The 14697-nt window shown below is 43.8% G+C and overlaps 1 protein-coding gene across 1 annotated transcript in view; it reads right to left on the bottom strand.

Annotated features, from left to right (window-relative positions):
• Nucleotides 1-14697, bottom strand: part of LOC306915776 (protocadherin-15-like) — a gene marked incomplete at its 5' end in the record, with an annotated part of 193042 nt that overhangs the window by 138835 nt on the left and 39510 nt on the right. The window contains 3 exon segments of the mRNA XM_079493389.1: nt 2612-2782; nt 10355-10465; nt 12066-12185. Coding sequence (XP_079349515.1) covers nt 2612-2782; nt 10355-10465; nt 12066-12185 — 402 coding nt within the window.

Raw genomic sequence — 14697 nt, 5'->3', positions numbered from 1 at the left:
CTCTCTCCCCACATTCGCTCACAGCTCTAACAGGCCCCCAGAGGACTGTTTGGATTACATCAGGATATGCAACTGAGCAGAGCGTCTCCGAACCTTCCTGTTGGACGTCTTCAGAGGACCACTCACATGTAAACAGATTCCACTCCATTTCTGCGTCATATGGAATGTCAGAACAGGTCAGCTCCATAGATGGAGATCTAAGGGTTTGTAGGTCAGATGTAGAGTTGCTGACCATGCCAATGTTGACATAATTATAATGTGAGTGACAGCAAACAGTTGTGGTTAATGAAAAACCTTGTAGTGAGACAGACAGACAGACTGGCAGGCAGGCAGCGATGCGATGTTAGCTACACGCCACAAATACCCTGCTGGGACTGGAAGATCTATGGAGCCAATGGTCGATCATATTAATCACACAGCTACAGGTAAATCACCGTCACAGACACTAGAGACGATGTTGGTCTGTCCTCATGCAACCCCCCACTCTCTCCCTCTACCTCCCCCCCCCCCCCCCTCTCTCTCTCTCCACCCACTCCCCCCTCTCCCTATCCCCTCGTCCTTCCTTCATCCTGCCAAGAAAGCTTCAGGTTTGTCACGTTTGTCTGGTTGTGTGTCGGTTAAAAAATAAATGCAAATATGACACATTCCGGCCGAGAGCTTAAATGGCCTTAAGGCTTAAATGTGCCATTTGAGAAACTGTCAAAAGCACGTTCAGTGACATGACGGACAAGCCTTTTTTTTTCTTCTTTCGTTCTGCCTGTTTTTTTGGGGCTTGTGAGCTGGTTCTGATTCCTGAGAAATTTTCCGTCGAGGCAACGCGACTACTTGGAGACAGATGTAACACTTCCTCATCTATCATTATACGTATTTATCCCAAATCATGGGATTGTGCTCGTGTTCAATGCACACATGTGAATATGACTGGAGTGAGGACTGGGAATTTAGTTTCATAATTACATAGGTATGGATGAATGAGCATAATTGCATGGACTGTGATTTCTTTTCCGCTCCATGTTAATGAATACAGCCGTTCTCACTGCCTGCGCATGGCCGCTCCACTCGCACATGTGAAGATTAATTTTCTGTGCAGGGCAGCAAAAAAGTTTTCTTTCATTGAAGTGTCCTGCTGTGGCCAGATTTGACTAGAACAGTCGTGCACAAACCTCTGCGCACAATCAAAGTGCGTGAGCGATACTTTTGTGGTGGGCTCGGTCAGCATCATTATTCCGAAGACGTGTTGGTCTGACTCGCCCCATTACTAACCCTGTCCCTGATCCCTCCCCCATCCATGATAGATGGAGCACCAACTCCAGGGAGTGGAGAGGGACAGTCAATTAGAGAGACAGAGAGGGTAAGAAAAAAACCTTCTGGTACTTTTTAATTAATAGCGTTTCGGTGTCAGCCTTTTTCTCAGCTTGAAGAAAGTGGTAATTGATGTTGTGTGCACCTGGAGGGACACGAACAGACAGACATGATTTAAGCATGTCCCGACGTTTAGACTACTGCTCAATATTCTGAAGAACATAGAATCATTATACGCATGCAGCCATGGGAACAATCTGCGTGATTGTAGCCTAGATAATGAATCTCCTTATGCAAGATGAAGCTGTAATTCTTTTCTATATCCTACTCCCTGTATATTCAAATCATTTTCTGAACTAAATCTAATGCTTTAACTGCTATTGGCTACGTTTATGCACTTGCTTGTCATTCATGTATTAAAAATGATTATTTCCTTTATTTCCTGGCAGTTTAAAATCGTCCACCTCTGGTATGTATGTATATGTACAGTAGGTATGGAAGACAGTTGGGCACAACCTGCGTGTGTGTGTGTGTGTGTGTGTGTGTGTGCGTGCGTGCGTGCGTGGTGGGTGCACTTGAGTGACAGATATCTCGGTAAAACAGCAATAGTAGCAGCAATGTTCAGTTAAGCATGGCTGCTCTGCTGACTTGGCATGTGTGTCACGAACACACTGCCCCACTTGCCACCATCATGCACATACAGGTGTGTGTGTGTGTGTGTGTGTGTGTGTGTGTGTGTGTGTGTGTGTGTGTGTGTGTGTGTGTGTGTGTGCGTGCGTGCGTGCGTGCGTGCGTGCGTGCGTGCGTGCGTGCGTGCGTGCGTGCGTGCGTGCGTGCGTGCGTGCGTGCGTGCGTGCGTGCGTGCGTGCGTGAATGTATGCATTTGTATGTATGTATGTATGTATGTGTGCGTGCGTGCGTGCGTGCGTGCGTGCGTGCGTGTCCGTCTTAAGGCATGAATGGTCTGCTGACTTGTCAGGGTGCAGGATTTCATCTATAGCCACATTATGTGGTTTACAATGTGGTGGTGTAAATCGCTGTGGATTACAGCGTCAGCTAAATGCCTCCAATGTAAATCTTAAGACATAATACATAGCTGCATAAGCGCAAAGGTACACTTGCATATAACATAGTTTTTTGGCAGATTAAAACAGGATAAAAGTGGAAATTGCGCAATGAGTTTTTACTTTTTGAGGCATATATCAGAGTTGTTGTTTTTTTCAAGCATTGAATTGAATTGAATTCGAAAGAGTAATATTGCCTGTGTGGTGTTTCCATCAATTCTAGCCTCTCAAGAGTCAAAACTTACCGGATCAGTAAGTTCCAGTATATTAGCCCTGTATGTAATGGGACTACAGTCTCTGGTATTTCCCACCAGGGCACATGGTAGAAACATGGGTCCCAGATCATCACCATCCAACACATCCACTGTGAGCGTAGTGGTGGCTGAGCGGCGGTCACTGGGGTATGGCGCTCGGTCCTGGAGAGAGGGAGAGGGACATAAAGAGAGTGAGGGAGAGGGAATAGAAAGTGGATAGAGCAATAGGGAAATGTACAATTCTAATACTTCTTAGTTTAGCAATGCGGTATCTGTAGTTCTTTCTTTCTAGTATTAGTATTTTTTTCGTGAAGAATGGAAAGAGCAGATTTTGTGTGGACCTGCCTAACCCTGCCAAGGACCTTGTAAATAAAGGTCATCGTGCTCAGCACTTGACCCACTCAGACAAGAACCATTGACCGCCAAGCATGAATAATACACCATCTTACGCAAGATGGAAATCAAGAAAGGTATTAACTCAGTTTCAATTATTGTCATATTTCATTATCATGGCATAAAGTGTCAACAGCATTACACTCACAAAAAGCATAGCATGACAAAGAAATTGCATTTGTCCCTCAACCATTAATTTTGTTATAGCACACCTGCCTTAATTATTCCCCTAAAGCAGCATTTTCCTGAGGCACAGTGGCATGTTTGCATGTCTGCATGTGTTTGATGTGGACTACCTGTGTGGGCTGATGTGGGAGGAGAGCCACAGTAGAGGGAATGTACTGTAATTTCAAAATCACCAGTGTATTGCCATTTTGGGGTCAATAACGACCACGGTTTGTGCTGTCCACTGCCCGCCTGCATGGCCCAGGTCTACCGTCATTATATTGAGACGCACACTCGTCCACTGCTATTTGCTTCGCTTCAGATGGCAGAAGCAATGTCACACTCACAGTTGATACTTTGTTTCTTATTCATGGTCCAAACTGGACCCAGTGGACAACACACAGCCTATGCCTTCTCACATGGTACTGTGACAATACCGGTAGCTGTGGTATGTATGAGCTACAGTACAGGGGGTGGCGAGTGGACGTCCCTGAAGCACCGGCTGGTCGACTGTTGGGTGGATTCGTGTGAATCGCCGGCTGGTCGACTGTTGGGTGGATTTGTGTGAATCGCCGGCTGGTCGACTGTTGGGTGGATTCGTGTGAATCGCCGGCTGGTCGACTGTTGGGTGGATTCGTGTGAATCGCCGGCTGGTCGACTGTTGGGTGGATTTGTGTGAATCACCGGCTGGTCGACTGTTGGGTGGATTTGTGTGAATCACCGGCTGGTCGACTGTTGGGTGGATTTGTGTGAATCACCGGCTGGTCGACTGTTGGGTGGATTTGTGTGAATCGCCGGCTGGTCGACTGTTGGGTGGATTGGTGTGAATCGCCGGCTGGTCGACTGTTGGGTGGATTGGTGTGAATCGCCGGCTGGTCGACTGTTGGGTGGATTCGTGAGAATCGCCGGCTGGTCGACTGTTGGGTGGATTGGTGTGAATCGCCGGCTGGTCGACTGTTGGGTGGATTGGTGTGAATCGCCGGCTGGTCGACTGTTGGGTGGATTGGTGTGAATCGCCGGCTGGTCGACTGTTGGGTGGATTCGTGTGAATCGCCGGCTGGTCGACTGTTGGAGGGAATACTATTGAAGCACATGCTGGTTGATAGTGAATAGTGATGTTCATGTTCCAAGCGCTGACTGTCCAGTGCCCCTTCTGCCCCAACGTCCCTTTCCTTTCCCAGCACTGAAGTATTCTCTGGGGGGTTTCCCTGCAAGGTCTGAGGTCTCAATTTTACTGTCCCAGGAGTGGAGGAATTCTCTGGAGGGATTTCAGTCGGCTTCACTCTATCCGTCTATCCGTTTTACCTGCGTTCTCAATTCCCAGCGTGCTCTCGAGCCCCAGCTCACTCTTGCCCCTCTCAACAGTCCTCCTGTATTTCACATATGAAACTTCATTCACTCCCTTTGTCTAGGTTTTGTATTTCATCAGTTGGATCTTGAGGAGAAAGCAAGTTTACAAGGTGTTCTGCCCATGGCACTGTGGAAATTATCCGTATGCCATATTGCGTTGAGCACAGTGTCTTAAAAGTAATGAAAAGCAATCACTTGAAGGGTCATGATTGAATCCACCTGCAACTTGCAACACACCCACTGACAATAATATTCAGCCATCTCGCTATGCGGTGGGAACTGCGTGGCACACCTTTTGCCACGTCCAATCTGCCATGCTGTTTCAGGGCCCTAAGAGTCTCAAAGAAGTTTTGGTCCTTACATCCTACCAGACCACAGCAGTTTGAACAAACTGACATTTACATTGGGTAAAATATACCCGTGTTTAGTAATGGTGTAACAAAAGTTATGTTTAGTGTTCTATAGGGTTAAGCAAAACATATTGGCTACAAAGTACCCTCTCGGGAACTTTGATATATGTTTTTGTCTCCACCAGGCCGAAGGCATGGGGAGAGAGTATGTTTTGCACTCCGTCCGTGTGTGTGTCCGTCCTTCCTTCCTTCCGTCCGTCTGTTACCAGCTAATCTCCGGCACCGTTAACCCGGTCGATGCCAAACTTTGTACACACACTCCCTGGATGCCAACGATGAACCTCTGCCCCACATTTTCCAGAACGGCCTGTTATAGCGCCACCATGAGGCAGCTTTTCACATGTTTTACCTAAAACTGCACCGATCTGCGTGAAACGTTGCATGCACACTCCCTAGAGGCCAAGGACAAACCTTTGACCTGCATTTTCCGCATCTGCCTTTTATAGCGCCACCAGGAGGCCGACTTTTGTAAAACACATTTTTTGATATTACTCCTCCAGATTCTGTCCAAAAATCTCACAAATCGTTACACAGTATCTCTATGGTCATGTGCTCAAGTCGGATCTGTCCGATATTTCATATTCCATCCTAATTGGCTATAATTGGCTTTCACAGTTTGCAAGATTGCCCCGTTTTGAACAAAATCCTCAAATCATGAACGCAGCATGCAATTTACGTGAAATCTTTCACACATTTTCTTACTAGGCTGAGGAATATATCCCACCCTTTTCACATTGGCCTGTTATAGCGCCACCAACAGGTTGATTTTTGCAAAACACATTTTTGGAACAAAATGCCTCAAATCATCCAATTGGCGTCACCAGGCACTCTGCATTTCCTCAACAAAATGAAGAAAATTGTTGCAAAAAACTAACAAACATGTTTATATTACTCCTAAACATTTTGCCAAACATCTCACACAGTCCTATCCTCCTGGTGGAGACATGTGCCCAGAAGGGCACTTTTTCTAGTTAGTCAACTGTTTACGTACAGTATGCAAAACATCTCTGAGCATCACTGGATGCCATGGGTACTGACTGGCACTGCAGGAGATTTAAATTGGAAACACATGTTACTGTAGGTGTTATTGTGTTTCAGGTTTAAAACTGCTGCCATGACAATCAAGCAAAGCTATTTCCCATAGCTTTGCTTGAACCAGAAAAGGAAACAGGTATGCCACCTGCGGGAAAAGACTGCTAATACTGTCACTAACATTTCAGAGGCTAAATAACAACAACATAGGTCTACTGTTTCAACATCAAATAATACATTTTAAAATCATCACAAAAAACAAAAACAATCAAGAAACAGCAGGTGCAAGGGAAACGAGGTCCTGCATTTTAATCCAGTTCCACATTTTACCAGTGAGAATAAAGACGTTTTATCTTCTGTCTATGTTTGCCTTCAATGTTTTGTTAAAATCTTTCTAGTTCTGCTACTTTGTCCTCTCTTTTTTATGCTGAAAAGGAATATTACTTCCCTCTTCAATAGTGCCTGAAGTCCTTCCCAAAAAATTACAGAAGTAATAAACATTTGTCATTAGGTTACAGAAGGTTTCATCAGAGTTGTTTGGCATTACAGGCACCACTTTTACATTACACAGTCATTAGTTCCATTACTGCTATCAAAAACAACAACATGACATAATATTCATGCGAGTTCTGAATACTCATTCAGAACTGAGAAAATTGTCTATCCCAATTGGCAATTGAGTGCTCCCCCGCGCATGTTGCAAATGCATACATTTAAGGCGTTTACAGAGCTTGGCTGCTATAAGGTATTGTGAATGTATGCTAATGCAAAGACTTCTTCAAATTAGTTTGTTTTTATATAGGAGGGCCTTCTCTAGGTCTTCCTCACCTTTTGGATAAAGTATCAGAGGCACTTAGAGACACCTGTTTGCAGCAGAGCTCTCTCTCTCTCCCTTTCTCTCTCTCTCTCTCTCTCTCTCTCTCTCTCTCTCTCTCTCTCTCTCTCTCTCTCTCTCTCTCTCTCTCTCTCTCTCTCTCTCTCTCTCTCTCTCTCTCTCTCTCTCTCTCTCTCTCTCTCTCTCTCTCTCTCTCTCTCTCTCTCTCTCTCTCTCTCTCTCTGTTCAGTTGAGTTGAGTTCCGATCAGTTCAATTAAAAGGGGCTTTATTGGCATGGGAAATCTTCTTATCTGCACTTCTTCCCTGATCTGCCTCATCTCCTGCTTAAAATTCATCCCCATTGTGCTGGCCACAGTCCAGAGAGCAGGCAGGCCTCTCTGTGTCACTTTTGATTGTGGGTTCCATCTGCACTTGGTTATCTCCAACGGTGTGAATCTGTCTCTCAACTCAACAAGTGAGCAGGGCTCCGCGGTGGGGTTTAATTGACTCTCTAAGTGGGGTTCTGTGACATGAAAGTAGGATTTGCAGTTCTCTTGTATACTCTATCTCTCTCTCTGATTCTGGAGAGTTACTGTTACCGTCATTACTGTTCTTGTAGAGGGGAGAGTTACTGTTACCGTCATTACTGTTCTTGTAGAGGATTATATTGGTTTCCAATTTAAAATTCAGGAATTTAGCAGACGCTCTTAATCCAGAGAGATTTACAGTAAGCAAGAGCATTATATCTGGGTTTATTCCCCCTGTCTACCTTGAACTAAAACCTTCTTTCTTAACAGAAGGGTAGTGATCTATTATGTGCCATGCCTGGAGATTGTCGGTGTGGAATGAGGTTTGATTTGTTTTCATTTTTTCACATAGTCAGCGAACATTGTTTCTGTTTTCAGGAGCTCCTATTCTACTTTATCCTTGCAGAGTTATTTGGGGTTTTTTTTTTTATGGAAACTGTAAACTTTGTTGGATTCTGTTCATAGGCCTACTGTCTGCATGTCAGGGGTGCCCAAAAGGTAGAAGCGATCTATGTGAAGGGGAGGCTGTGGAGCTCTGCTTCCATTGTTACGGCAGTCTTTTCACATGGGAAGCAACACTACACCTGTGTAATCGCAAAGATCGCAGGGTCACACTGTGCTCCTCGTGTGAATAGACAGGCGCTTTGCATCGTGTAGAAAAACGTTCAACACAGTTCAACACTGTCAGCGGGCAGGGGTGTCCGTGAGACAAGCATGAACACGACATTTTCACAGGATTGCGCCTGCACCTCCATACATGCAAGTCTCTCGTTGAGAATCTCCTTCACCTCAGGGTTACTTGAGGTGGCAGTCAAGTCTACTGTCATACATTTGAAATCCAATTCATAATAGTTCAGTATCCATTTTTGAGTGGTGTAAACCACTCCTACAACTGGCTTTTGTGTGCAGAAAAAAATGACCATGGTTGCTATGTTCAAAATAATTTCTGACGTAATTAAATCACACCCGGGTGAACTGGATGACCATAGCAACCGTGGTCATTTTCTCTGCACAAAAAAAGCCAGTTGTGAAATCACATCCAGGTGTGATTTCATTACGTCAGATCAGAGCTGATCAGGCTATATAATACCTTACCTTATATAATAATAATGATTTCATTACGTCAGACATTACGTCAGACCACAGCTGATCATGCTATATTTTTAAGATGTAAATGAGCTTCACCAACACATATTGATTTGGGCAGCTTCATTCAAACTGCACTCATCATTTACTATAGTTCAAGATTGGACAGGGAGGCCACAACGTTATTAGACTCTGTCTTGTTACAGTAAATATATCATGCCCCTCCTTTGTTTATTGAATTTGTAGCTATACAGTAGACGCCAAAGCTCTTACTCTCAGAAGCGTAGCGCCCATTGGGCCACTTGGGCACAGGCCCAGTCAATTGAGATCTTGCCCGGTCTAGCTTCTGAAAGATGTGGGCGAAAAACAAAACAACAAAAGATACATTGGCAACCCCTATGCATGCAAATCTGTTGTAGCCAACCACAGCAAGCCGCCTTTGTTTTCAAAAGCCCCCCAAGTTGTCAGCAAAAACGGTTTCACCTATTGGCCGGTGTTTGTGTTTGTTTATTTTTATTCCTTTTTCTTCGTCTTAGCCTTCTTTCTTTTTAGAAGCTTGTGTAGACACAGGTGTTGTAAATTAGTGTCTTACTTTGACCATTTAGTATAATAAACAAAAATAAATAAATAAAAATGTTTGAACCAAAAGGTAAAGTCATTCCTCATCCGAGGACATTTGCTTCTATTTACAGTCTTGTTTTGTGTGCTCTCTCTGGAACTGTGTTCTTAGTACTACTGCAGTAAGTCATTCAGAGCATTCTTTCATATGATAGGCCTACCTGAATGAATGCACTATATACATAACATTCATCTTTGCTACAACCATTCCTAAAACAACTCTCAAACTAGGTGGACCTTGGATTGTGATATTAATTCCTGAATTTCTCCGGGGAGGAATACTGCTTCTATTCAACCCTGCCTTAGCTACTGCAGCATGCTTACTGACATATTCAGTGACTGAATGAGGATGCGACCTTTCGCATCTCAACTCCTTCAAATGCTTGTTCAAATGAACCGCTAAGGCTCAGTTAAAGGTATATTCAGTGATTTGACTTAATCTAAATATCACTTATTTTTTATTTTTTTCTGGATAATCCTCCCTACTATAGAGTGTGCTGACCATATAAGGAGTTCCTCCCTGTCCCCAGTGAGCCCCTGGGGTCAAAAAACCCTAGTTTCAGTTTTGGTGGCGGGTGGCAAAGCCTTCATCCAATCAGGATGAGAGGGGCCTTCCTCCAATCATGATCGAGTGGGGGCGGGCCTTGGTGCACATGCTGTTGGCCTGTTGCACTTCCCCCCACTGTAGAGCGTGCATGTGCACATTTTGTTACCGGGGCGGACTGGGTGGTTTTCCAAATCACCCAAATCACTGAATGCTCCTTTAACAAAAGCGCAGAAGCGCAGTTAACAGAAGCAGTGAAGTGAAACTAACTAACTATATTATTGAGACCAATAGCAATAATATGTAACTTTTTTATGAATCTGTATGGCAAGTATGTTAATTGTATGTTAATACAATATATTTGTATTAACTAGACACAGGATCTGACCCTAATTTATTCCCTGAGCAAGCAGGCAGGCTCTATTAACTCAATGGTAAATAATTCAGCAGCGCAGTGCAGGAAACCAGGTTCAAATCCGGTGTAGAAGAGGAAAGTTACATAGTTCAGGTTGAACCTGTAGAAAAAGGAATTATTCCAAACACTTACGTGTTGTGTACTGAGATTGGCTGGGAAGTCAAAGCAAGCTCCGTTACCACGGACATGCACAAGACCATATTCACTTCTGTGTTTACATTTTCGCGTTGACTCGCACACAGTATGAGTGCTCAAAACTCAGAATGTTAAGAGACACGTAGTTAAGACACTTTTCGCTCAAAGCAAAAACTGACCATAAAACTGCTCTCTGCGCACCGGCACTTCATATCGACAAACACAGACTCACGATGAGACTTACATTAGCTTTTATGATGACCAGATATCGTGTTATCTCCTCATAGTTGAGTCTCTCTTTCAGCACCACAGAGCCAGACAGAGTCAGTGGGATGTCAAAGGTTTTGTTGGCCGTCTGAAACGCACACAAACAATTATTTTAACAACACAGATTAATACAGACCTACTTAAAGTAAACGATAAGCAGTGCTTGAGTTGATTATTTATTTAAGACTCAAATGATTGAAGATGTAAAAAGGTCACCTAATTTAGGATCTAGAGATAGCTCATGTTATTATAAGAATTTGATATGAAACCTTTGTAATACTGGTTAAAACTAATTCTCTCTCCTTTGATTTCTAATCACAGGGAGGTTGCATATGCTGAGAGCATTAGCTCTTGGGACATGCAGCTCCCTATCTGCCAAAGTTACAGAGGGTTTTGCCATATAGCCTATCCAAATAATAACTTTGGCAGATAGCCAGCTATCTGCTAGAGCTATCTGCCAAAGGTCAAGGGGAAGAGCCCTTTTGGGTCTCTTTTCCTTTCTTTATTTTTATCTTTTAAATGAGAAACGACACAGCTGTTCGAGTTGTAATTAATGCACCAAACCTCTTCAAATTTGGCAAATGTTGAGTAATGAATATTCTCGTGAAAGTATTATGAATATCCCATATCACGATGAATCAGATAAAGTTCTCTACAGAGATGACTGAGGTCATGACACTGAAAGCTGTGAGACAGTAGGTCACAACGCCCTAAGCTGGAAGAACATCTCGGGCATATCGTTATGGGATGTCAAGAATGATGAATGAAATGCCAACCTTGATGGAGCCAATTAATATTTATTGCAATATCAGGATGACATAGGCCAAACGTTTCTAGAATATTGTGAGAGCTTATCAGCTACAACATACTGTATACGTTTGTTTTTTATGCTGTCCAGCACTTTGGTCAACCTTGGTTGTTTTAAATGTGCTCTAGAAATAAAATTGACTTGACTTGACAACATAGGGGTATAAGATTGGATATTTGAGGTGCGAGAAAGCTCTTTCTTTTTCCGCAACTGCAGTACCTTGCGATCTATTCTGCAATCCCTTGTATATCTTACTATAAATGTGCCACGTCTCTGCGTGTGTGCGTGTGTGTACGGTTGTAATGAACATAATTTGAGAACCGTTTGCCCCACCAACTTCAAATTCAACACACGTTCCACACCCCCGCAGGGAGTGCAGTGCCTGGTATCGAGTCGGTCGGACCCACGGTTCTCCAGAACCACCACAAAAGGCTCTGGTCAGGCTCTGCCAGTGGGCCTAATCAGCCTAAACCCCCTCACCTGTGCAATTTCCAGCCTCTGCCTCAGCCAATTGATTGCCATGGCAACCCCACACCTGCCAATTGATTACTTAACCAGTCCACTTTTCACAGTCAGTTTGCACTCTTCACTACCAGAGAAAACAACTACACCAGTGGTTCTCAAAGTGGGGTCCGGGGAACCCCAGGGGTCCTTGGGGGGTTCCGAGGGGTCGACAGGAAAATCAGTTAAGATAACATTAATAAAGTTTTACTACTTATACCCTATAACATATTTCTATTTGAAAATAAGACAGACAGACAGACAGACAGACAGACAGACAGACAGACAGACAGACAGACAGACAGACAGACAGACAGACAGACAGACAGACAGACAGACAGACAGACAGACAGATAGACAGACAGACAGACAGACCTACCGGATCAATTGGGTTGTACTGGATGGTGTATTCTATCTGTCCATTGGGTCCATCGTCAATGTCCTTTGCCCCGTTGTTCCCCCAGAAACCAGTGAAGACTGTGGTTCCTACAGGTGTCAACTGGAAACACAGCAATAACATAGACAGATTTTATTCCACTCTGTAAAAATAATTAAATAAATCTGTTAATACATTTCAACTTTAAAGTAAACACCTTGAGCTGACATGGATTTAGCATTCCCTTAGGATGTTGTGATGTTTTGTTTTTTGTTTTGTTTTTTGCGTGTCCGTGTGTGTGTGTGCACGCGTGCATGCACACGCACGCACGCACGCACACGTACAGTATGTGCATGTGTAGGACCTGGCCATTGAATAGATGTCCTTCAGAAAGCAGCAATATCATTAGCATTGTCATCCATCCTGAGCTCTAGCGCACACGCACACGCGCACACACACACACACACACACACACACACACACACACACACACACACACACACACACACACACACACACACACACACACAGGACCATGGAGACAGGGATCCATGGATGGATATACATAATTAAAGAGTTGATGACGTGTGTCTATACGAGCTGATAAATCACTGAGAACCCTCTTCTTCATCTCCTCCCTCCTCCCTGCAGGGCCCTATACTGTCTACTACTAAGAACAATCACCTATTCCTGCATGGACCTACTGTTTACTACTACTACTACTACTACAGGGGTGGCAGTGGCTCAGGGGTAGGGGTAGGGGTAGTGACCGGATGGGAACCGCAAAGTTCCCGGTTCGAACCCGGGCTCCCCCAGAGTTAGTGTCGAACTGTCCTTGAGCAAGACTCTGAACCCCTAATTGCTCCTGATGTGCAGGTTGGTGCCTTGCATGGTTTCCTCCGGCATCGGTGTGTGAATGTGTGTGTGAATGGGTGAATGTAATGCACAACCTATGTAAAGCGCCTTGGATAAAGGCGCTATATAAACGCAACATTTACTACTACTACTGTAGTAGTCCTATACTCATCCTGCTAGTAAGACTAATCAAGCCTCATTCACCGCAGTGCCCTACTAACTAACCACTTCAAGGGTGACACTAAAAAGCCATGAATCAAATAGGTCAAATTAGTCGGGTTTGCCGTACATGTTTGATTAGTAATGTAGAAAACACTGTTCGACAACAGTTTCCTACATGAGGCTTAAACCATGGCTGTGGGTTGTGAGGACAATAGTGATTCCCAACCTGTGGGCCACGAGGATATTGCAAGTGGGCACCCAAATAATTGGCAAAAAACAAGACTTTATAGATAACGTAACATTACAAACATAATAATCATGGTATTTCTTCTTTAAAACTTTGAAAAATTAAGAACTTAAAGGGATATTTCACTTTAATTTGTTTGGGTCATTTCATCGTCTACTCAGGCTTATGTGAATAGCCCATAAAGGTAATAAGTTGCTTGATTCAGTATTTAGATATTTGATATTCATCTTAGCTGCCCCGCCCCCTTCAAACTCCATTTTAACCGAGATAGATTCATTGAAAACACCCGTCCTTCGTTGTGGTGAGTGGTGACTGATATTGTCCTCCTTCTAATTACTATTTTTTTTAAATGGATCCTTGTTCTTTTCATTGTCGAAAAGGTTCTAGAAAAAACACGACCCCCTCACATATTAGAAGGACAATATGAGTCACCACAGAAGCAAGGACGTGGTTGTTTTCAATGAATCTAACATGATTAAAATAGAGTTTGAAGGTAAAGTTACAATGGGTTTATCTAAGGAAGACAGCTAAAATGAATATCAAATATCTAAATAGTGAATCAAGCAATTTAAAAACTTTCTGGGGTGTTTTTTTATTTTTTTATTATTATATATAGCACTTAATGCCGGAACGTAACTAAATGATCGATCATTAAAGCAAGCATGTTCTGAACGCTTTTGAGATGTTCAAGTTGGCCCTGATCCAGGGAAGCTTGGAAACCACTGCACTTTAACATGCAGAGACTCAAGTGGTTTGTGAACTTGTGATGACACTTCGCCACGCAGAGTGAGGTGCCAGTGCCAAGTGCATAAAAGTCATTCAACAGGATCAGCTTGTCCGCTGTATGAGCAATCTTTGACAGCGCTGCATCCAGGAACTCATAAAAGCTGCCCTTGGCGCGCTTATAAATAACGGCATTGCTCGTCAGACTGTCCATCTCTCGCTCACCAGACACACACAATCACGCGCGCACACGCACTCACGCACGCACGCACGCACGCACGTTTCGCTCTCGCTCTCTTGCTCTGTTTCTAAAGTTTTGAACTAACCAAGGTCAAAGTTCAAAGTGTAGGCAGGGCAGTAGTCAACCTTGAACTTAATTCCAGTCTGACTGGCTCCATTAGCCAGTAAGAGTTTTGGAGGGGATTGCATGGGAGAACAATAGCCGACATCGTAATGTCTAGATCCTCCCTCAAATCTGAATAAATCCATTCTCATTTTTGAATTATTACTCCCATACGAATAAATGTACTCTCATTTTTAAGTTATTACCCCCAAACTGCTCATGCTTGGCTTGGCTTGGCAGAGGAATCGTATATCAGACTTTTTACGATCTGTCTCCTAAATTGTCCTGTGGTCGTCCAGGTGAAC

Source organism: Electrona antarctica, assembly GCF_951216825.1.
Source record: "Electrona antarctica genome assembly, chromosome: 22".
In the NCBI taxonomy this organism is placed as follows: Eukaryota; Metazoa; Chordata; class Actinopteri; order Myctophiformes; family Myctophidae; genus Electrona; species Electrona antarctica.
This window is presented reverse-complemented; position numbering and strand designations above follow the sequence as displayed.